Below are 25786 nucleotides of genomic sequence, written 5' to 3' on the forward strand. Positions count from 1 at the left end.
TTCTTGATGATGCAATTCAGGTTATTACCTCACATCTATCACTCATTATTTAGCCTCTTCTTACCTGGCCTAACTCATCCTTCATCTCCTTGATCCTCTGGCTTTTACAATGACTAACAATAACTGCAGATCAGTACTCGTTTATGTACTATGCTCTCTTGATTAAGCTATGCAAGTTGAAAATCCTGGAGTTGTTCAAATTTTATATGGTCTCTCAATTCTGCAGCAACTTCATATGTGGTTTGACTTTTTCCAGACCTGAAATCTATTTGAAACAAAGTAACAAACTAAGCAGAGTTACTCAAATATTCAGTAATTCAATTACATTAAACATGGTCCAAGAAAAAATTAAACCAACTCATTTTTGAAAAACTGTAGTTTAAATTGCAAAAGAAATGACATAAAACTGGATGTATACTCTTTAGGTATGTAACATAACTGATCAAGTCAAAAAACTGGTTTTGAACTGCTGTAATGCATTATAACTTTAGTACTTAGGCATAATTGAAACAAAACACCTTTAATACAGGCAGCTATAATCAAAAGTTGGAAGTATTCTGAGCAGGAACATCAACTTCTCTGGCATTTCTGATCAAATCCAATTCAGATACTGGGATGATAATATCCCCTCTGTTGGCCGAAGGATCTTATTTTAAAAATTAGGATAAGAACTACTTCTAGTTAAGTAATTTAGCACAAATTGGCAACCAAATTTAGAAGTATATGATTGCTACTGTTTAAGTTAAACAAAGGGTTTGTTTTGAAAGATATAAGCTGAAGGGGATTTTTAACCCTGCACTAATTATCTGAAATAGTGTGACAATATATTTTTCAAGTCAAATCATCTCCATATTTATTCATCCATCCAGATACAGCTTCGAGCTGGCACTGGAAGCAAGATGAATAAAAGAGTATTGAACACAATATTGCTGGAAAAATTAATGGCTAATGGCAGTTTTTGAGCTCAATCACCTAACCTTCATAAACTTTCAAAGATGCTGCTAAACTCCTTTCCCAGTCCACTCATCAATTCGGCTCTCATTCCTTTGTGATTAACCTTATTTAAATTCAGCACAGTTGCTTCTGACTCAGGTTTCTCACTGTCACAGTGTAGATTCTATTATATTACAGTCATCGTTCCCTTTGGAATCTTTTACTGAGACATCATTTACTACACTTGCCTCATTGCCCATTACCAAAGACAGAATACATGATCCCTGCTCAAATCCACAACATATTGTTTCAGGAAGGTATCCAGAATAAACTCTAAATTCTTCCTCATGGCTGCTGTTATGAAGTTGAAGGCATGCAATGTACCTTTAAGGGAGAGAGAATACTGTTCTACACTGAGAACTTACAAGACCAGTCTCAGAGTGCACTGGAAAATTGAAAATATGTAACATTCGGCTGTGAAATGGATACTTGAGTTGGTTGCTGTTTTGACAACATTTCGAATTTAACCAGTGAATTTAAATTATACCTTAGGATACTCAAACCCAATCGAGTTTGAATTTATTGTTTTGCCAACATTGAACCAATGACACAATCTGATGTTGGGGATATGAAAAGGGCAGACATTTTGAAAATCACAGCAATTGCCACTGAGAGAGAGAAAGACCCAGGACACTGAAACATTCTCTATCAAAGGTATCTTTTTCACATGAAACACATTTGCAATAAGAAGGAAAGATGCTGACCAGCCGGAAGAAGACAGACATCGAAGATGACAGCCACTATATGGTTTTGAAATTAAGTTGACATAATCTTAATAAGTGTTTTATTGGAACAGTATGTTGTTATAGAATTGGAGGCAGGTAATAAGCAGTTAAGAAAAAAAGGGCCCGAGAATTATGAACAATTGTTTAATGTTCACTTTTACAGTTAAAGAATAAATTGATATTATTTTCTTTAAATAGTGAAATTTGGAAGTTTTCTGTCACTCATTTTAACAGATTACAGGGTAAAGTGAACTGTTCTGGGTGTTTAGTCTAATTAACAGAAGGGTTCATTGCAGTGTCGTAACACTACCTCTGCCACACCTTCCAAATGTACATGAAGATTACACTCACCTATGATTAATAGGGTCATAGAGATGTAGAGCATGGAAACAGCTGACAAAGGAAGTGGTGGAGGCTTATACAATTATAACATTTAAAAGACATTTAGATAGGTATATGAATAGGAAGGGTTTAGAGGGATATTGGCCAAATGCTGGCAAATGGAACTACATTAATTTAGGATATCTGATCTGCATGCATGAGTTGGACTGAAGGGTTTGTTTCCAGACTCTAGTCCATGACTATTATTCATGGGTGACATTAATCTTTGTATACATTTGGAAAATGTGGCAGAGGTAGTGTTACAACACTGCGGTGAACCCCTCTATTAATTAGACTAAAAAACCCAGAAAAGCTCACTTCGCCTCAAACTATTAAAATATGAGTGACAGAAAACTCCCAAATTCCACTATTTAAAGATGTACTGCCTTTCTTGCTTCTGCGTCTCCTTATTTACTTTCTGTCCTATAACTACTGTTAAACAGCCCACAGACTACTCCAAGTTGTGTTTTATTCTCTTTTTTATTTCTTACCTCCACCATTATAAATTTTACATGTTCCAATCCAGACTATTTCTTGCTGTACCTTCCCATACTAACAAAGCTACCCTACAACCCGTTGCTTCCTGCATGACCCCTGGATATTTAGTTCCAGTTCTGATCTCCTTCTAATCATGTCTCTGTAATGGCTACAATTTCATACTCAAGATCATCTTTTGTGGTGTTAGCTAATTTATTTTGTTCTTAATACTGAATATGTTCAAACAGCCATTAATTTTGCCTTTCACAATTTATCCCTGTTGACCTAACTTGCTGCAATCTGCTCTCCTGAGCACTCCAAGGTATTAACAAATAGGCAACATTGCAGTGTTATAATCGTCAAAGGCTGAAATATGATTCTCAGCCACAGGCATTGTTAATTGCTTTTCCAAGTCAAATTTTATCTGGTAGCACAAATCAGCCATTATCTTCCAGCTGAAATCAAATTTTCCCCTGAGACACTTTCAAATAAATCCAGAGAAGTGATCCTCTGGCAGTGTTACTGAAAAGGAAGATAAAGGATGAACCTAGCCATTTGTGAACAGAAAACTAAACTGTTTGGCATGCTTTTACTCTCCCTTCAAAAGGCAATCCCATGATTCCAATTTCAAGGATGAAATCAGAATGAGTTTGTTCTAGAACAGCAACCAGTTTCTAAAAATGTAAAAGTAGCACATAAGGACTCAGCAATCACCCTTTAAACCCACAAATATTATTTGTCCTTTTCAAATCACTGTTGCATCCAGAATCATACCCAGCAATACTAGATGTTTATTCATGGAGGTAAATTGATGATACAGTGCCATCCAGTGTTCTCAAATGCAAGTAGAGTAGATTTTGAAATGGCATTAGTCCTGGTCTATTGTAACATTTTTAAAAGCTGCATTTAATTCTGTCAGGAGCTTCAGTCACACAACTAAATCAGCAACCTATCAGAATTGATCTCTGCCCAATTTTATCTCCCAGAAGGAAAAGGCAAGAACAAACTGTTTAATCTAAAAACTTGTTGGTCACAATTTTTAATTAATGCTGGGACACAACATACTGGTTCAAAAAAATCGTTCAATTGTTTAAAATTGGCAGTAAAATTTCTTTAACAAGCACTGAATTCATGAGAAGTCTATTTTTCAAAGGAGGCTTGTAATTAGAAAAAGGATGTGAATGAACATGATACCAAATAAAATCATACTTTTCCTCTTGATTTTTTTTAAAATAGAAATTGCACCCCAAAAAGTTGCTTTAGTTTCAATCACAAAAATAATGTTAATAATGTCCTCTTTTTCTTACTCAGATTCTGCCTGTATTTCAAAATGCTCAAGCAGCAAACATTAAAAGGGACATTTAGATAAATAATGTTATTAGACCAGTGAATCTTCTGAATCCAACTTATTTGGAGAGTATAGTTTAAAATTCTATCCTGCCCACAACATCCCAAAAAATCAAGTTGATTTAAAAAAAAATTAAAATATACAATAACTATTAAATTTAATGCTAAAACTTACCGGTTCTGTAAGAGTGGCATCTTTTTCCAAGAACTGTACCACACAATAAGCTAACTAGAAGACAAAAATGAACATAAATGATTTGCAGCAGCAATTGGTGAAATCGAAATGGATGTCGATCCTATATGCACAAATCTAAGCAATAACTTGATAGGGCTGTCAAACAATCTCTTCATTTCACTCAACAAATGAGTGAATATTAGAGAATGTATGAAAATAATGCTAGAAACAGACACACAAGCAGTTCGCAATTGCTCATTTTAAAATGTGTATTCCAAGATGAAGCTTTTCTGAATGTGGAATTTCCTTTAAGTTATTGTTGTACACGCTAGGAAACTTCAGACACATTTATTGTACATGATATGCATTGAGAATGGACAAATACATGCCTTTGCTTTGTTTAAAAAGTTATTCAGACATAATTTACCCATTTTTCTTTTTTTTTTGAAAAATGACACCCAGGTTTAATTCATTAAAACTGCATTTTTCCAGACCTGAAATGGAATTCCTTATAGAAGTTTATAAAATCATGAGAAGCAAAGTCTTTTACCCCAGAGTAGGGGAGTCCAAAACTGGAGGGCATAGGTTTAAGGTGAGAGGAGAAAGATTTTAAAGGGGTCTAAGGGGCAGAGGGTGCAGAGGGTGGTGCATATATGGAACAAGCTGCCAGAAGTGGTGGAGGAGTGTGGTACAATCACAACATTTAAAAGGCATTTGGATGAGTATATGAATAAGAAGGGTTTAGAGGGATATGGGCCAAAAGCTGGCAAATGATACTGGATTAATTCAGAATTTCTGGTTGGCATGGCCAGGTTGGACCGAAGGATCAGATTCATGCCATATAATCACTATGACTCTAATTTTCTATAATTGTGTGTGTCAAAATAGTGTACCACTATTTTACGGATATCACGTTTGCCCTAATGAATCATATTGAAAAATTGTTAATTTAATGAGCAGTATTTAATGAACAGAAATTAATGTCAAATTAGCTATAGAAACTAACCAAAGAGGAAAGAAAGATTGGATCAAAAGAGAGATAGACAACAAAGACAAAGAAATCCCTCTCAGTAATAGTAATGGGAATCCATATCTGTAGGAAGGATTTCCAGTACCAGAGAGATTGTTTGATAGCAATTAAGACATATCATATTGATAAAATAAAACTATACTGAAATGGACAAACCATAACATTTTCTGGCAGGTTCATAGGGCACTTGTGTACATATCTATCAATTTTACTCCATTTCACGTTTTTAATCACTAAGACTTCTGGAGGAACGGGGCATCTTGGGCAGCATCTTTCTAATCACTGCACTTGACAGTGCATGTGCAGTGGCTGGAGGTTGGTTGATTAGTACTTTAAGAATGGTGAATGCTGTTAGCCTCTCAGTAACTATACGTTAGTCACATCTCTCACCATCAATATTTTTCAAAGAAAGATTGTATTGTCTGTTAAGATAAACATGTCCATGGTCTAGGAGAAGGTATTTGGTATAAATACTCCAGGATAAGATCTTTGCAAGTCTGCAAAATCATTTTTAATTTCCTATATTTGTCTTCTGTGACAATTCGGGGCAATAAAGGTCAGTGGTATTATGGACTCAGTGTGACAATGAGTTAGATTGAATGCAACCAAACAATTGAATTGTGTTTTTCACTGCAAAATTTCATCACGGTGGCTAGTTGAATGCATCTTATTTCAAGGAACACTATTTTGAAACAGCAGTCTTAAAAACATAAAACTTCTCCAGATTTATATAATTTTATTCAGTTTCCAAACTGAAATTATTTTTAAACACTCATTATCTTTAGAATCCACATGTAAAATGTCGTAAGCAATCACTTGGTAATCAATAGTTTGCAATTTTCCCATAGCATCTTCATTGAAAGTTAGAGGATACCACTTTAATATCTCTATGATAACCTGTACAGTTCTCCTGAGGCAGGGCTTGGAGCATAATTTTCCGCGTTAATTAAAATTAAGCTCATGAAATAATTAAATTCCTATTTAAAATTAATTTAATATACCTGTTAATATAACAATCACTCCAAGCTTACCACTGAGGATAGTGCTGTGAAATTCTCAGTGCTGTGAATGTAAGTTAAAAATTAAAGGCTTGTTTAAGAATTATGAGGTGAAACTGGTGATTAATTTGCTGCACTGTATAATCATTTTAAATGTTTATAAAGAATTCAGAGTGAATACCCAATCACAAACAATAAATACGAAACAAGATACAGTTATTGTGAAAAGGCAAGATGGTAAATTCTTGACACTAGACAAAGGCCATCTGAAGAATAAGAAACATTAACAGTGAGAGGCTGTGGCCAGTGGCTCAAAGTCAGAATGGACAAACGCAAATTGTCATACAAGCATCTAACCAACCACCTCTTAAAACAATTGGACAATAAAGCCTCCAAAACTAGGTTTAAACTAAACTGAGTATAGCAGAGTGACTGACATTCATGGCTATGGGACAAGTGCTGGAAAATGGGATAAGAATAGTTAGGTAGTTATTTTTGTCCAATGCGGTGCAGACATGGGTCAAAGGGCCTTTTTCTGTGTTGTAGATTTCTATCACTCACAATTGAGAAATGAGTTGGGAGCATTTGAGAAGGTGGATCTAGGAACCATATAGAAAGACTAGATAACTGACCGAAGACTGACTTGGTCGTTTTCTGAGAACTGAAGAACACTACTAATTAGCTAATGAGTTTGTAGACCATCTTATGCAATAAACGCTCTGCTAAAACAATTCTCACAGTCAGTCAGCACATATCTTAAAGCACATTGTGCAAAGTAGCATGGCTGCATGCTTATATAGCTTTAATACAAACATACATAAACAGAAATGACCAAATATAAAGGTTCAAAAGTGGCTTCACACAATTTCTAATATTTTCTATTAAAGAAATCCAACTGACATTCCAACAGCTTTTCAGAAAAGAAAGATCTTTTGTTGAATAAGGTACATGGGCTAAAGGTGAAAGGAATACAATAGGTAGTGCAAAGAGGTAGGGGATGGAAAAGTGAGACAGTGGGGGCACTGGGCTGAGGTGAGAAGGGCTGTGAGAGTGAAGGGAAAAAGAGAGTGACGAGTGAGGAGGAAGGGGAAGTGGAGTGCATGAGCAACAATGAACAGCAAGCATAAGAAAATAGTGTCAAGAAGAGCAGCTGCCAGGCAAACGTAGGTGGGGCAATGAGGGCTGGAAGTGAGGAAAGGAGGGAATGGTGATGAGGGAGTGGGATAAAGGTTGAAGAGAGAGCAAGGACGTGAATGAGAGTTTTGCTTGGGGTGGGGGAAGAGGAGGTATGGATGCCAAAGTAGAGTGAGGACAGGTTGGGGAGGGAAGTATGAGGCAGCGTGGAGAGGGGTGAGACATGGAGAGAAAAAGGAGATACAGGAGAAGGGCAAGAATTAGGGGAGAAAGGAGAAGGGCAAGAATTAGGGGAGAAAGGAGAAGGGAAAGAAATGGCAAGCAAAAGGCGAATGTAGAGGAAGTGCTAAGGTCCTCTATAACTGAAGGGATTGTTTCTCACTTTTCTATTTCATATCCCTTGTGATAATGGCCTACCAGCAACTCTTTCAAAAGGTTAACAGGATTGTGAAAGAAAGTTTCTGTTTTGTAAATCTATGTTGACTTTGCCAAATCAGGTTATAATTTTATAAAGAGTCTAATGATTACATTCTTTATTATAGATTCTAGTGTTGAAGGGCAACTGTGGAACAGCAATAGTGTTACTATCCCTGGATCAGGAGATTTGATTTCAAATCCCACCTGCTACTAAGGTGTGCAATAATTTCTCTGAATAGGTTAGTTGGAAAATATCTAGATTCTAGTAATTTTTCAACTAACGATGCCTGGCTCACAGGTCAATGAATCCCCATTTGTAAAATATTACATTTACAATTTTCAAATTGGAAAACAAACCATTATGGGTATTCTTCATCCTACATCTAAATTAATAACCTATATCATAAGTTTACCTCTAACTCTGTGCATTTCGATTTCTTTCTGATAATCTCTGGTGCGAAAGCTGATCCAATGGATAATGCCCAATCACACTTCTCTAGCTAACGATAAACTTGTCATAATATCAGAGGACTCAAGGGCTACTCTCTTCCCTATTTATCCACTATATTAATGACCTTCTCTTCAGCTTTTAAAATTTTGAATTTTTACACAACAGATATTTTTAATAAAGAACAAATTTTCATTCAATTCATAGTGTTACGCATGAAACAAAGGGCTCCCAAATTGTAGAACACAGACATTAGCGGTTGTGGAGCACAGAATGAGTTCTGGCAGGTTTGAGGATCCTTTAAATATTAATACATTTTGCTGTTGATGAGGATGGCTTAAGTATCTGTTTTTGGAGGCCTGGTTGTGGTTACAACCGTAGCTTCCAAGCCCAGCTATTGTCATACCCTCTCAGCCTTCCCCAGCTCAACTCTCGAAGCAACACCACCAACTTCAAGCATTCATTCTGGGGTCACATGACATTCCAGCTACTGAAATAGGCTCATTTCAGGAATTTTTAAAAAACTCAGCATTGGATAAATAAACTTTAATGTCAGAAAAAGAACTTCTGACAAGGCCCATACAATCCCAAAAGTACTACTCCAAGAAATTGATCACATGTACTCAATTAATTCAGTTGCTTTCGGTTGCCCTATGTAGTTTCTCCATTCATCCAAGTACAAGGTGAATAAACCTTGCTTTCTGTTTCTTACTTCCAATATTCATATCATAGTATTTTGTCAAGCAAGCTTCATAAGGTCATCAAATAAAAATGGATCTAAGTATCTATCTAGACAATAAAGTGCCAAACTAACTACCTTGCAAAAAATAGACAGAAATACTTTGAACAGTCAATGTTGAACTTTACAATCTGTGGAACATTAGCCTTAATATCTGTTCCAAAAGCCTGGCCTTTTCAATATCTCAATTAACTTAAATGACTTAATACAGGCATCTGGACATACCACAAATAAATTTGTTGCAAATGTTGTGGCTACATAATAAAAACATAATCCAGATCTGCTTTAGCAGTCATTAGGTCCAGCCCCTCACATTGCAGTGTACTATTTTTACTGGAAGTTTGAATGACACAAGAGTAGAATGTACATCAAAATAGAAAATCATAGTAGTTCTGGTGCCAAGTCAATGATAATTTAAATCATACTTACATCAAGAAGTAATAGCCTACCTGTGCATGAAATAGAGCTAAGCCTTTAGCAGTATGAAGGGGAATGAGCACCTTCATAAGAAATTGTTTATGTTCTGCTTTCAATGGCAGTGCAAATCCATTAATAATACTGAAAAATAAATAAAGTTAATAATTCACCCATTTAAAAGTTTGAAATTATCTATTTATACAAGTACATTTAAATGAATCAAATTATTTTTAAAAATAAAATGCTGTATAATACAATATTTAATCTATTTTTATCTGAATGTGCTTCATCTATTTACTTCCCTTGAGGTTGGTAATGGAGATAGAGCCTTTCTTTGCAATGTGCAAGAGAACTGTACATATACGACAATTACTGAAGTCAGTTGTTAACTTAGTTTTCAACTCTGTCCAAGAAATACAAATGGCAAAATACAAAACCGGCAAAGGTTATCCAACAGCTTCCAAAACTACAGACACAGCCACCAATCGCTGATGACTCAACAGCCCTCATGTGTGAAAATGGGTTGCTAAAGAGCTTTGTAATCTGATCTGTAGATACATAGAAATATTTCTTCACTTCTATTAGAGGACAGAAGTACATAAAAGTTTATATCTTTACAATAAAATCAATGCCTTCTGGTCGGTTTTAAGCAGGTCTGTACATTCATTTGGTAGATATGCAACTTTTTTTAAGAGTGATAACCAACCAACACTTGTTGATTTCAGGTGGTCAATCACCCACATTACATTTTGGCTGCATAGTTCAGCTGCACAGTGAGTACTTTTGTTGAGGCACCTAGGGGCCCACACTAATTTTAAGCATTTTCAAATAGATACACCGCAAACCCTCCTCGTTGTTGTAGATTGCTCTGGTACATTAGACATGTTGTGAAAAGATAAATTATTATGCACTTAAATTTAGTTAGAATGCAGAAAACATAATTAGGATGCTTCATTGCGGTTCTAGTATTCACAATGTGATCAAGATTAACTATAATGCATTTATATTGCACATTTAATATAATTTAAACAACTTCAAATAATTTATATGGACAATTAGAATAAATAAGGAAAGTCTTTGTTGAGTGAAAAAAAATTGAGAAAAAATTTAAGAGGATAAGGAGAGAAATTCTGAAACATTAAGCAGGGCAGCTAAACATTATTGTAGAATAGAAATTGCACGAGCAAAAGAAATGGATCAACAGAAAGTCATAATTGGCAGGCCAAAGATCTGAGTATGGGATGTAAATGTGGAGGAATTCTGAAAGGAAAGGTGTCATTTGGGTGGAAATGTAGATAAAGGCATTGCTTTTGAGATAGAAAACAAACTCATGGATCACTGTAGTAGAGTTTTCCCAATAGTTTTCAGAATTGAGAAATTCATCGTTTTTTAGGTGCTGTGAATTACTGAACATAGTTTCAGACTCCCAAACTAAACAGAAAGGACATTCCAAGAATCTCTGATGCTTTGCCAGAACTTTAAAATTGAGTAAGTGAGTTGACAGAGGGAGAAACATTTCCTTGCATGTTGCAACATTGTCTTCAAGGTCAGAAAGAATCAGGCATGGGCAGTTACCCACAGGGTCAGCACCTGCAGCTTCATTTCTGGGACCGACTTTGATTTTTGGAAGTTGCACCTCTCAAAACTTCTCTGACACCTTCCAATCACAACTGACAATATCCTGCTCTCAGCTCACAAATGCAAGACATAACATGCTGAATTCCAAGCACTCAACTCTCCTTTTCTACTGTATATGCATACATTGGCATGATTCGTATTTGACATACTACTACATAAATTCAATGCTTCCACTATTCTATTTAGCTACTTTTCCACCTTTTGGTACAAAGCTCCAGCATTTTTGCATATCTTTCCAATGGCCTTTCTTTCCTTTAAGTTGCTTTAGAATGTGAAAGACAATCTGCACGGTGGCAGTGGGCGGCACGGTGGCACAGTGGTTAGCACTGCTGCCTCACAGCGCCTGAGACCCGGGTTCAATTCCCGCCTCAGGCGACTGACTGTGTGGAGTTTGCACGTTCTCCCCGTGTCTGCGTGGGTTTCTTCCGGGTGCTCCGGTTTCCTCCCACAGTCCAAAAGATGTGCAGGGTCAGGTGAATTGGCCATGCTAAATTGCCCGTAGTGTTAGGTAAGGGGTAAATGTAGGGGTATGGGTGGGTTTCGCTTCGGCGGGTCGGTATGGACTTGTTGGGCCGAAGGGCCTGTTTCCACACTGTAATGTAATCTAATCTAAATCTATGCCCTTGTGCAATCAAAGTAGGGCATCTCGGAGATGAGTATTCAGGCAAAACTGGCAAGGAAAGCAGGTCGAGGGACACTGAGAATCCTCCTCTGATATCAATACTATCAAGTCAACTAGTTACTATTTTGGTCACCACAGTTATTGAATTGTTTTAACAATGCACTGCAGTAAAGTAATTTGAGATGATGAAAAACACGAGGCATCAAATAAACGTGAGACTTCATATTTATTGATGGTTGTGGAACTACTGATAGTGAAGTACTAGAAACAGAGATGAGTAACAGTCTTACTTGACTCATACAAACCTCTAAGCAGAGAGGCTTAACATTATCGGTTTGCCATTAAATTTAAAAGATAACTTACCTTCCAAGTATCTCCAACAGTTCTGCAACTCCATTAAAGTGGTCAGTTTCATATATGAACCTGAAGAAATTATTGTTGGAAAATATTACTCCGTACTATAAGAACAGGTCCCAAAGAAACTATGAATGAACAATATAATAGAAATAGATTTTAATTAGCCTTTTTTGCTTATATAAACCTTTGTGTCAGCTGAAGTTACATTCTGACTCTCTCAACATACATTCTGACTATCCAGGAAGACTTATATGGAAAACTTATGCAACATTTAAACAACAATGCATATTGAAATTTGACAGATAAACAGATCAATGATAGTTAAAATATCTAAATATTAGCCATTTGAGCTACTAAGTATGTCTGAATTGATTCTGCGTAAGATGCCAGTAATGCTACAACACAACGAATAAGCTTTCAGAAACTTGAGCAATTTGGCTGGAATAAATGAATAAGGTTTTGGGAAGTAAGTAGAAAAGCAAATTTGTCAGAAAATTTTAGCAAGCACAAGAAGTGATAATGTGGGAATTCCATCACTCCAGAATAGATTCTGAAAACAAGAGGAGTGCATAAAGCACAGTGTGTTTATGGAGAGTGGGTATGTGGAGGGAAGGTAGACTGCAGGAGGGAGGGAGAGAAAAGGAAGGGCTAGTTATTTACAAGTTAGAAATATATGACTTGGAAGGGAATTTTAAAGGTAGCGATGTTCCCCACCTATTCTCGGTTTTCATTCTTCTCGGTCACTTATAGCGGAAGTCTGGAAAGCTGCTCAAGAAGCCATGGCAACAGCTGCACTGCACCTTGTAAATCATATGTATTATCCTCATGCTTTGTTTTGAAGGATAAAGTTGCTTTGATAGTGTCAAGCTTCTTTAATGTTGTTAAGATTGCACTCATCTGGGTAAGTCAAGAATATTCCAATACTCCCATCACGTCTGGTAGATGATGGAAAGGCTTTAGACAGACAGTCAGTTAGTTTACTAGTCACAGAATCCCCTGCTTCTGACCTCATCTTTGAATGACAACACTAGCATTGCTGGTCAGGTTAATTTCTTGGTTAACATCAAATCTAAGATGTTGATGGTGGGATGTTGATGTCAATATGCGGATAATATGGCTTTCAGAGATGTATTTTGTCCAGTTTTATTTTGTGGAGAGTTATTTTGAGTCAGACGTAGTGAGTTATCTCTTTCAAGCCAACAAACTGAACAGCTTGTGAGGCCCCGGTGTTTAAAAAAAAAACTTAGAACAATAAAAGTAGCATTAATGGGTGGAGTCAGGCTCCCACAGCAGCAGAGTTTTTGTTCAGCTTTCAGTAGTGGTTGGGATTTTGAAGTTGGCTGTGGGAGCTGCTATACATTTCTCTCAGCCACAGCAGAAAGCTGGAGTTTGTTCTCTCTGCCAGAATCTTCTATTGCTGTTCTTTTCTCTTGGACTGGAAAAACACAACACAAGACAATTTATTTTACTGAAGTTATCTTTGTAAAGAGTGTGTTATGGGATGTTACTATACTGGAGCACTTACTGTTTAGCAGTTAAATAATCTATTATTCTGTTAAGTTTTCCAATAGAGTTATACCAATTCTTCTTTCTTTTGTTTGTGTTTTAACTGAGTGTAAGAATAAAGTGTTTTACTGAAAGCCAATGTGACTAGTCGAATGAGATCTGGAACACAGCATCTTACACTTGCCTTTAAATTAAATAAAAGTTGGGTCGAGGCTATCTCCTTGATACATTTGAAGGAAGTTTGATCCATAACAGTAATACCAATGATTGTCAATGATTTATATTCTCCTAAAGTTATTTACTGCTTGACAGTTGTGCCATACTTATGTTTCATGCCACATATCAGCTCTGTAGGCATAGACAGCAGTACTGAAGTGGAATTCAATACCTGGAGAGTTATAAATGGAGCAAACATCTTGCAAACATTATCAAGCTTCCTCACTTCTGACCTATGATGAGCTGAAGGATAAAGCAGCTTGAGGAAGTTTGCCTTCGGGTTCTACCTCAAGGAAATCCTGCAGGCGAAATAATTGTGCTTCAACAACTACAACCATGTCGTTGGATATGAATCTAACCTGTGTCCCCACCAAGACTCCCAGCACCCTGAATTTTAGGAGGGAGACCTGGACCAGGAAGGAAAGTTGAGTGCTCGATTATGGATACACAGTTGCAGGAGTAGGAGATTGATCTCATTGACAAGATGATTTGAGAGGGCATGAGGGTAAACAGAAAAAAAATGAGAGAAAGAATTCAGAAGAGAAGTATAGCCTGACAGGAGAGAAGTGGCAGCGGCTGCTGCTGAGATGAAAATGATCTTTGTGAACAGCAAGTCCATGAGTTCCTTGCACTTATTGTTGGAAATGAAGGCAAAGAAAATATACAACAGGGGTTCAAGGAGATGAGTTGCAATGGAGAAAATAAGCCAGAGGTTATTGCTACATTCCAAATTGAATGGAGCATCAGATCAAAGTTGTAAATGATATTACTTAATGTACACAATAATAAGGACTATGACAGTCTTTAATCAAGCACACTAAGACAGGTGAAATTTAACATAAAAGTTTACAGTGTTGCATTTTGGCAAAGATGATTGAGGAGAGGCACAGACTAAAATCATACCATGTGAAGTGAAAGCAGAAACAAACAACCCTGCAGGTATATGTACGTAGGTCTTTGAAGGTGGCAGCTAGGCTATAAAATTGAGTGAGTACAAGTAGCTTGTTTTCTGCTTTCATGGAATGGGAGAGTCACTGACAAGGCTAGCATTTGTTGCCCATCCCAACTGCTCATGACCTGAATGTGTTGTTAGGTTGTTTCAGAGAGGAGAGAACAGTCAACATTATGGGGATGGTAATCAAGAATCACATAATCCAGATGAGGAAAGAAGCAAGATTTCCTTCCCGAAAGTACAGTTCTTTACCCTAATGAGTTTTTGCAACAACTGTTGATAATTTCATGGTCACCATTATGGATACTACCTTTTGAATTCCAGATTTTGCGAACCAAATTTAAATATCACCAGTGACCTTTGAATGCATGACTTGAATCCATGTCATCATACTGTTATATCTGCAAGCCATAATATGGTGGTTTATTTTCCTTTTGTTACTATAAGGGATATCAAACAGCAGGTAGAAAAACCCCTGGAAAGGAAATGTGAGCAACCAGACATGTGACATAATTGATCTGATCTGCCTGCAACACCAGACCCATAGCAATTGCTCTGAACTGTCCTTTAAAATTTCCTAGCAAGCCATTCAGTTTGATTGCAGTCACAGATGGGCGGACAAATGCTGACATTGTCAGTGACACCACATCGCAGGAAAGAATACAGTATCAAAAGGACAGTGTTAAGATACAGGACAATTTCTGACTAAAGACTTCACTGACTTGAGGCATACTACATTTATGTCTATGGAACATTTATTAAAAATAAATATACCTCACATGGTTTTCATTGCCCTTTAAATCAATTTACGCAGATCATTGCTTCGGGGCAGTTTTCAGCAAACAAAGGAAATCATTTACTACAGATTACCGTAGAAAAATGTTGTTTATCTGTTTCCTGATGAATGCGCGTAGTCCAAGGAACTTTCCATAAATACGATGCAGAACTGTTTTCAAAAAATCCCGTTCTCGTGGATCCTCACTGTCAAACAACTCCAAAAGCTGGAAGAAATTGGTTTGAGAGAAGAAACAAATGCCTTTAGCTGAGAGGTATTTACTAGCTAGAAAATCTTATCTTAATGGACCTTTTAGGTTAGCAGAATTTGTTTGATTTTACAGTACTAAAAATTTATAGTTCTATTTTGATTTGAAGCAAGATTGTTTCTTAATGTTGTTTTTAATCGATTAGTTATGCACAAGTTTATTCTGCTGCTCCACAGCTGAAGAATATATAACATATGAAAGTTACTCTTTAAAAATTGCAATAATTGAATAAATCTGTAAATATGCTATCATTACATAGTTAAGTAATGGACCTTTGAAACAAAATATAAACATTTCCAATATGCATTTAGTGCCAACGTAATTTTGCTTCCTTCATGACTAATACAAGATTTTACAATGCATAAATAACATTGGAGAACTGCAAAGTGACTCACTCACGTATGGTAGTAAGGACACGTTACTTATTTTTCTCAATTACAAGATATGAATTGCTGATGTAACTGAATGAACCTGTTCTTAACTGCTGCTCTACATGTTCAATTTAGGTATCAATTTAGGTTCAATTTAGCTTAACAATTATTGTTTGGTAGTAACCTGATTTATCAAGTTTAAGAGATACATGTATAATGACACAAGTACATGTTCAGAATTACAAGAGAATATTTGTTTAACCCTTGGGTGATAGTAAAGTAGAGAGTCAAATCATGAAAAACAGGTGATGAACACATTACTGAAATGGGAACATGGCCATAAGCACAGCTCATCAGGGAGAGACAGTAGCATCACTGGCAAGCAATATATTAGCCTCATTACAAAAATATTTGTGTTCAAATATAGGAATGCCTTGCTGTTGTTACACAGGGCCTTGTTGAGGCCATATCTGGAGAATTGAGTATACTGTGTTGTGGTCTCCCGACCCAAGAAATGACATAGTTGCAACACAGCAGTTTCACGAGGCTGGAACCGGAGATGGCAGGACTGTCCTATATGGAGAGACTGGTTTGAGACTGGGCCTGTACTGATCAATTTAGAAGGATGAGAGGGGATTTGATTAACAAGTATAAACTTCTAACAGGGCTAGAAAGACGAAAGGAAGGGAGGATTCTTTTCCAGAATTGGGATGTCTTGAACAAGGGGACACGGGTACTTGATACAGGGTAGAATTAAGATAAGAACATATTTCTTGACTCAAGGAAAAGCATACTTAAAATATTCTTTCCTCTCCTGAGGGCTGCTCTTCAGAATTTAACAATTACTGCATTGAGTTTTGAGGCCTTTTTTGTTTCTTTATTGCAGGTGGAGTGCGGGGTGGGGGGAATGTGGGTGGGCAGCATAGTTTCTCTCTAAATCTGTCAACACAGTTTATCATTGTGAACACCTGTTATCAAATAACCTCAGTACTTTAAGGGCCCCAGTTTTCCATTGTAGGAATCATCCTCAAGCTGTTGCATATTCTCTAATCTGCAGTGGTCATTCATCTTCTCTTTGACCACTTGGTGAAGCTTATTATGTTTGGCTGTACGGCAGTAACAATGAAATGAAGAGTGTTTTCTGACTGCATTTGGTGACTCACTGCAATGCCTGAGAAAACTGGAATCTCTGGAAAAATAAGACAAGCAACTTTTGGATTTTTATTCTTTCTATTAGGTTCATTGTAGAGAGAGTGAAGTTGTTACTCTTCTTGATGCGTCCAGTTATTGTTGCGAAAAAAGGTTATGTTGAATTCCATGAAAAACATTCAACAGTTAAGAAGGTTGCACGATAAAGGCAAACCAGCAAAGCCTCAGTGCTGTCATGAGTCTGGAGTTACACTGGCTGATCTCATGCGCTGCAGTCAGTTGGACAGAATAACTACATTCTTAACATAGGGAGGAGGAAAGTCAAACAAAGTCCCCATTAGTTTGGAAGTAGGACAAGGCCAAGGTGTCCATTGTTAAACTGCCTGAGATAATTAATATTTCATTTGAGAGGCAAGAGGTGGAAAAATAAGGTCTTCAAAGGAACAGCATGTGTCAGAAACCAACTACAAGTCACATTTAAAAGAAAATTTAATATACCTTTGTGAGATGTTATTTCTAAGACTTGGATACATTTTTTGATTTTTGTGATCATTATGAACAAATATGATATCAGAAAAGTTTCACTTTCTTTCCTCTTCCTGATCAAAATATTTCAAATCAATTTCAGCAACCTAACTCAACAGCATCCATCAAGATCATATCCTTCTTCAGTATTCATCCATGTACTAAATCTGCAATTTGCTCATAAGGTCATCAATACTTTTCTTGTTCCTGCCAAGAATGCTTGAAGGGGTAAAAGCCATATTTGTTTCTAAAATTATTTTGTGAAAATGAAAAACACTTATTTCTGGCACTCGCACATATATGGAAAAATACAGAAATACAGAAGTCGGTGCCCAATTAATTTAGCTTGTCCACAACATACGTAGTACAACATGGAGATTTCTCCAAAATATGCTGTATTGAAATACATGTAAGCGTGAGAATTTGCAAGAATTTCCCCTTAATTCATCAATGACACCCACTTCTTCTTCCAGACATCCTTAGTGATTTTTACTGAATCAAGGCTGTGAATTTTGTTTAAACTATGGGTAGGGTGACAAGCTCAGTGTCTACCCCAGTCAAAACAAGGATTAAACTCCAGGCTGTTGGTCTTAATCTGATCCACACAATAGCTGCCTAGCCAAATAAGCTACCCAGATAACCACTAAAGATACATAAAAATAGTCAGCCTTATCAATTTCAGTATGTGAATTTTTAATGGAATAAGTCATAATTCCTGCCAAACAACCTCTCTCCACTAATTTTTGAACAAACGCACACAAGTTAGGGGTCACATTCTGACAGATTCAGCTAGTTTTGGACATGTTTATTTACATTTAAAAACTCTCTATAAATTTATTTCTTTCTGAATCTTTCATTTCCCTCTTCTAATCCTTTGTTTCCCTCTATTTTCAGGATATGATTAATATTTAACTTAATATTCTAACAGACACTTTCTAGTTCAGGAGTCACAGAAATTCTTCCATGTGATTGGTTGTCTTGTTCATATACGACCCCCGATCCTTTGTGGAGGTAGCTGCAATATTTCAGAGACCTGTTGACTAAATGTTTCTGCTCAAAAACCCATAAAGCTTTTTGGGTAGCTATAAGCATAATAAATAGCAAGTGCTGTTCTTTCACTCTGACTATAATACCCAGGCGATAACAATAAACATTTTAAAGTGAAGGTTGGTGGTGGAATGACAAACAAAGTTTGAAGTACTCACCTGCAGTACAAATTTCTGATCAATGAACCTTTTTGCAATACTAGGTTGGAAGTCTGGGCATTCCAGAAACCGCAAAAAAAATTCATATACAAGCTTTAAACAAAGAAGGAAGTGACAATTAACAGGAATAATCACATTGGGTATCTGCATAAAAAATATTTATTTCACGTACAACTAAAACTTGATAGTTTTATTAGCTCCTTACTTTCTGCTGATTCTTTCCAAAAGGAAAATGATTCTTTACTGTAATTTCCCCAACCCCTGTTCTCAGATGTTCAATAACCCCTCAATATTTTCCCAAGCAGCTGATTCAACCTACAGAGACTGTGTGTTTCAGATTATTGATGTGAATCTGTGTTGCAAGAGACCAAACAATAACATTACAATCAATAGCAGGATCAGCAATATTGAATTGTGTGTGTTGTGATTTTGCAAAAACTCTGATAAACATTTTAAAAATAGAACATGACAGCTATTTCTGCTTCATGTCATCTTTTCAATGGGTGCAATTTATTTTAATGGATAATTTAAATAACAAATTACAAAATCTTCCATGTACACTAATATTATATCCCTACATTAGCAGAGAAAACTGTCGGCAACATGAAATAGGGTGGAAGGACACAGAAAAGCAAAGCTATCCACAGAAACATAAGAGAAGCAACAAAGGTGAGCGAGAAGAGAATCAGTTTTGAAAGGGACTCCCTGTCTTCTTCACCAAGGTCAGTTTTTATTTTCAGTTAGTGGGGGAGAGAATGGTGAATGAAAAGTATTTGCCATCACAATTTTTCATAGCGAGGGAGAGGGAAAAAAAAAACCTCTCTTCATAACTGAGGTGGTGGTCAAGGGCAAACATGACATTTCAGTTTTAACAGCAGAGAAAGATGTGGGGGGTGGGGTTGGGGAAAAGGAGGAAGAGGAGGAGGAGGAGCGTGGATTTCAACAGCAAAGACACCGGTGGAAGGTGGTGGGGCAGGAAGGCTTGAAGTTTTGTAGTCTGCATCTTGGCTGCACTTTGCAGCCAATATCAGGAGGAGTGTTCTGTTATAGTTCAAGATGTTACCAAACATCACTTTGTCTGGGGTGCTTTTTGGAAGAAGTCTCATTTCGGGGTGAAAGTTATGCTGATGAAAATTTCAAGCTTGGTAATGTACAACTAGTAGGGCAATTTGATATTTTGTTTCTTTTCAATATAATTATGCAAAGTATATGCTTCACTTAATCTAATACTGTATTGTTCTGTTTAACTGTAACTTATTTAAGTTTTAATAGTTTAATATCATGTGACTGCTCAGCCTCACCTTGACAAAGAAGTGTATCACAGTAATTTGAACAGAATGAAAATACTAATTAGTTAATTAGGAGATTCTTATTTACTTTATTTCTATTTCAGAGCTACATTGTGAACTTGGAATCATCAAGCTCACGAACTCTCACTTCATTAAATCCTTATTGAGTACTTATCAATAAAGCTGGCAAAAAGGAATTTTACTTCAGGAAGGGAGGAACAGAAAACAGCAGTTGTGTTCTGTTTTTCTAATCAATCAGTTCACAGATATCATTACACAGCTCTGAAGCAGGTGGGACTTGAATCTGGGCTTCCTGGTGCAGAGGCAAAGACACCACCATTGTGTCATGCAATAGTTTCTTATGTGAGATTGGTTTTAAATTCAGAGTGATTGAGAAGAAAAACAATTTCATTTTGTTAAATATTATATTTACTTTGAAATTAACTTTGTAACAATGTGTTTTATGTTTGTAACCATATAATCCTTCAGGCTATCATCATGAAGGAGTATGTTGTGACCGAGGGTATAACGCACCTATTACGCACGTGCACTTTATATACACTTTGCATTATTTTTTTTAAGTACTATCTGCTTTGTATTTTCTTACCTGTTAATTATTACCTGATAAAATATTGGTGATGTTAATAACACTAAGAAATTAGTGATCTTTTGTAATATGTTATACAAGTTAAGGTTACAAGGAACTTTTCCGTGTTCGACATTTTAAAAGTAAAGCGATCCAGGCACACATAACTATAGAGAAAAAAACCACCTAACAAGTCTCTCAAATGTAAAAAAAAACTAATATGTATGTGATTTAATGAGAAACTTGCGACTATTGAGTCAGTGATCTCACAGTATTAATCATGAGAGATTGACAGCATACATCTCCCTATACTAAACAAACAGATAAAGACAATACCAGAAGATATTCTTTTTTCTTAGGGTGCTAGTACATGATTATTTGACGCTGCGTCACATACAGACAAGGTGTTTAGCACACTTGCCTTCATTGTTCAGTCCTTTGGGTATAGGGGTTGGAAAGTCATGTTGAGGTTCGTGAGGCTTCTTCTGGAATAATGTGTCCAGTTCTGGTCACCAAGTTATAGAAAGGATATTATCAAGCTGGAGAGGATTCAGAAGAGATTTACCAGGGTGTTGCCAGGTATGGAAGGTTTGATTTATAAAGAAAGGTTCAGACTTTTTTTAACTGGAGCGTAGAAGGTTGAGACGCAACCTGATGGAAATTTACAAAATGAGAGGTATAGATAGAGTTAATGGTAGTTGTCTTTTCCCTAAGATGGGGGATTTCAAAACTAGGGGGAACATTTTTAAGGTGAGAGGAGAGAGATTTAAAAAAGACATGAGGCAAACTTTTTACAAAGAGGGTGGTTCGTGTATGAAATGAACCTCCTGAGGAAGTGGTGGATGTGGGTAAAATTACAATGTTTAAAAGACATTTGTTTTGAGACATGAATAGGAAAGGTTGGACAGATATGGGCCAGCAGCAGGCAGGTGGGGTGAGTTTAGTTTAGGATTACGTTTGGCATGGAATGGTTGGACTGAAGGGTCTGTTCCTGTGTTGTATGACTATGAACCAGGAAGCAAAAACCAAAGTATACCTGTAAAGTCACCATATGGTTTGACAAGAATTATTGATAATTTATGGGTTAAATTACCTCAAAAGATTAACCATTCATGCAGTGGAAGATAAAGTTTCAGACAAAAATAAACATTGGGATTTGAGCTTAAATTGCAACGTAAAACTTATAGCAAGGAATTGTCAATTTGATCAGTGGTGAAAGTAAGTGCATGGTGGGGAGAGAAAGAAAATTCCCAGATCTGAATTATGTTCTCATAGGATTAGGAATTTCAGTTACAGAAATATTATAGTGGTAGGGGCACTGATAGACAGTTATTAGTTCAGTAATGCAATCCATTGGAAGTTATGAGAGTTGACTGCTGAGTATGCAATACCGCCTGAAGAGGTCAGATGAGGATAAAGACAGACAGGTTAAGGACAGAGCTTCAAATGCCCTCTTTTCGCAAGATCATTCTCTTCATTGAGTTGAACTGACATGGTTATATACAGTGTAATTTTGGTAGGATAGCAGATACACTGACCTAAACTCAGAGCTAATAAAGCTGCTTAAATACTACTTCCGCCTTCACAAAAAATCTGTTGCGATGTTTTCAAGAATGATTCAAACGATCAGGAAGCAAAAATAAAAAAAATCAACAGAAACAAGCAGTTACTTGAAAAAGATTCTCAAAAATAAAGGGCCAGTATTTCCTTCAAGCTCATCACTAGCCAAGCTCATAAGGCTGAGAATCATGTAACATATTCTTAGTATCCCATGCAGCTGTACCAGTGTTAAAATTCTGGAGTCATTTATTTATGACATACGAAGAGGTCTTCATCTTTAACAACAAAGTAGAACTTATTCATTGATAATGGTCCCTGCAATTACCTTTCCCCATCCAATCCACATTAGAAGTAACAGATAACGATGAAACAGTAAAATATCTTGACCTTAAATGTAGTTTTTGGAGGAAACCAACCAATTTTTCCAATTGAGTAGAAGAGTGATTAATGCACAAGTTAGGAACAGTTTGTAGATGTTATTAGGACACCATATGTATAGCGAAATTCAAAAAAAATTTCATTTCCTGAATTATCCATAGTACTTGAACACAAACAAGGAATTAAGGAAAAGAAGACATGTTATAGAAACTACCCAATTTTCCACAATTACTACCTGCATGTGAGGCCATGCCGCTTCTAAAGATGGTTCATCCTCTTCTGGATCAAAATCTGGATTGTCGCTTGGAGGAAGGGTTCTGAAAATGTTACAGGTAATCTGCAACAAAATTATGAGTTAAGAGATTATTATTATTTAAGGTCAGATTGATGTTATGTTTCAACAAAGCTGAAAAATTACTCAATATGTCTCAAAACAAGTGGAACAACCATTTTATTCTAAGGGATTAAGTATAATTCTCATTTGTTTCCCCCCAAATTCCAAGTAGTACATGAAATTGATTCAAACCACTTAAATTTCTGAAAAGAAAAATCTCAATGATATCTTATGTTTCTACAACACACTCAGGAACCCAAGGCCCCACGCATTATGTGAATGTTTTGAATAAAGTGTGCTTTTCTTTTCAAATTTGACTTAAATGTCAAAAAAAACTGACAAACTTTCATTCTGTTTTGTCAGGAATGTTACTGATCTTATTGATGACTTGGCAAGACAAGATAAAAGTGACCAGAATTTTAATTTTAAATGATCTTGTGACTAAATTGCAAGTCGATGAAATGTAAAAATGTAATGCAGTTAATAAATGCTGCAACTAGCATCCTAACAAGCTTAAATCTGGCAGCAGCAAACTTATTGGGGTTTATATATCATTGACAAGAAACTGACGAATTCCATAAAAATTGTGGTACAGCAGCACATCAATTCTATGGTGAGTAACTCACTTACTGTTGTTTCAATGTACAAGTCAGGAATATGTTGGAATGCGCTGATTACTGCTGCAAAATACTTGAGAAGCTCAACATCATCCAGATCTAAGCAGACTGCTTGATTTACATCTGATGCATCACCTTAAACATTCACTCTCTCCACTATCATGCATTGTGGCAGCTGTGCATACCAGTTACAAGATGCAATGAAACAACTCACCGAGGTTCCTTCAATAGCACCATCCAGACCGGTGACCTCACCCCACCTACAAATGCATGGGAGTACCACCACCTGCAAGTTCCCCATCAACCACACACAGTCCTGATGTGTTGTTCCTTCACTAGCGTTTGGTCAGAATCCTAGAACACCTCCCATAAATACAAGACAATTACAACAACAAGTTTAGATCACACTGAATACAAGGAGAACTAGCCATTTGGATACAGAACTGGCTCGACGGTACAGAACAGTTGTGGAGGGTTGCTTTTCAGACTGGAGGCCCGTGACCAATGGCATGCCACAAGGATTGGTGCTGGGTCTACTTTGTTTTGTAATTTACATAAATGATTTGGATGTGAACATTGGAGGTATGGCTAGTAAATTTGCAAATGACACCAAAATTGGAAGTATCATGGACAGTGAAGAAGAGTACAAAGGGACCTTGATCTTATGGACCAGTGGGACCAAAGGTTAGCAGACGGAGTTGAATTTAGATAAATGCAAAGTGCTGCATTTAAGAAAGGCAATCAGGGCCGGACTTATACATTTAATGGGAAGGTCCTGGGAGTGTTGCTGACAAGGAGACCTTGGCGTGCAAGTTCACAGTTCCTTGAAAGTGCAGTCGCAGGTAGATAGGATAGTGAAAATGGTGTTTAGTATGTTTACCTTTATTGGTCAGTACATTCAGTATAGGAGTTGAGATGTCATGTTGTGGCTGTAGAGGAGATCAGTTTGGCCACTTTTGGAATACTGTATGCAATTCTGGTGTCCCTGCTATAGAAAGGGTGCTGTGAGATTTGAAAGGGTTTAGAAAGATTTATAAGGATGTTGCCAGTGTTGAGCTCGAGGGAGAGGCTGAATAGACTGGGGCTATTTTCCCTGAATATGGCAGATTGAAGGGTGACCTTATAAAAATTTATAAAATCATGAGGGGCATGGTTACAGTGAATAGCCAAGGTCTTTTCCCCAAGGTGTGGGTGTCCAAAACTAGAGGGCATAGGTTGAAGGTGAGAGGGCAAAGATTTAAAAGGGACTTAAGGGGCAACTTTTTCACGTAGAGGATAGTGTGTGTATGGAATAAGCTGCCAGAGGAAGTGGTGGAGGCTGGTACAATTACAACATTTAAAAAGCATCTAGATGGGTATATGAATACGAAGAGTTTAGAAAGATATGCGCCAAATGGGACTAGATTTACTTAGACTATCCAGTCGGCATGGACAAAGGGTCTGTTTCCATGCTTGTGCAGCTCTATGGCTCTATCTAATAGGAGGTGGATAGTTTACAAATAACCCCATCCCCAATAATTGGGGAACCCAGTACGTCAATGCAAAAGACAAGGCCAAAGTATTTGCATGAATATGGAGCCAGAGGTGTTGAACGCATGATTTATCTCTTCTTCCTGCTGAGGTCTCAATTTTAAAAATGCCAATCTTTAATAAGTTGGATTATTCCACATGATATCAAGAAATGGCTGAAAATATTGAATATTGCCAATTAATTGCCATGTTGTCTTCATAAATGGCTGAATTTCAGAAGTTATACATTAGTTTCAAAGTGCTTAATATGTCCTTAACACTGAAGTCACAATGAAATTCAATAATTTTTCAAAAACTAATCCATTCATGGGATGTGGGACTCTGGCTAGGCCAACATTTACAGCCCTAAAGAAAATGGTGGGGAGCTGACTCCCTGAACTGCTCTAGTCCTTGGGACTGCTGACTTGTGCTTTCGAGATGGAGGATAGGCACTGGGGAGAAAGGATGCAAATTACTCACTGCAGATTTCCTAGATTCTAATCCCGTCTTGTAGCCACAATATTTACATGATGAGTCCACGTGTGTCTGGTTAAGTGTAATCCCCAGGATGTTCATTGTGGGGCACTCAGAGTTGATCATGCCATTGAACAGTCAAGGCACAATGGTCAGATTCTCTCTCTGGAATTG

At 36.8% G+C, this 25786-nt stretch overlaps 1 protein-coding gene across 2 annotated transcripts in view; it reads right to left on the minus strand.

Annotated features, from left to right (window-relative positions):
- Positions 1 to 25786, minus strand: part of ppp2r5a (protein phosphatase 2, regulatory subunit B', alpha isoform) — a 164867-nt gene that overhangs the window by 21219 nt on the left and 117862 nt on the right. For both annotated transcript variants that reach the window (XM_043695865.2, XM_087991345.1), the window contains exons 3-8: positions 22914 to 23015; positions 18866 to 18958; positions 15443 to 15573; positions 11905 to 11964; positions 9314 to 9422; positions 4099 to 4152 (exon numbers count right to left, since the gene is read on the minus strand). In XM_043695865.2, the coding sequence (XP_043551800.1) occupies positions 4099 to 4152; positions 9314 to 9422; positions 11905 to 11964; positions 15443 to 15573; positions 18866 to 18958; positions 22914 to 23015 (549 nt within the window). The remainder of the gene's footprint in view (positions 1 to 4098; positions 4153 to 9313; positions 9423 to 11904; positions 11965 to 15442; positions 15574 to 18865; positions 18959 to 22913; positions 23016 to 25786) is intronic.

The sequence above is a fragment of the Chiloscyllium plagiosum genome, unplaced genomic scaffold (assembly GCF_037043375.1).
Source record: "Chiloscyllium plagiosum isolate Xiang-an unplaced genomic scaffold, Cpla_swu_hap1 HiC_scaffold_10, whole genome shotgun sequence".
Taxonomy (NCBI): domain Eukaryota; kingdom Metazoa; phylum Chordata; class Chondrichthyes; order Orectolobiformes; family Hemiscylliidae; genus Chiloscyllium; species Chiloscyllium plagiosum.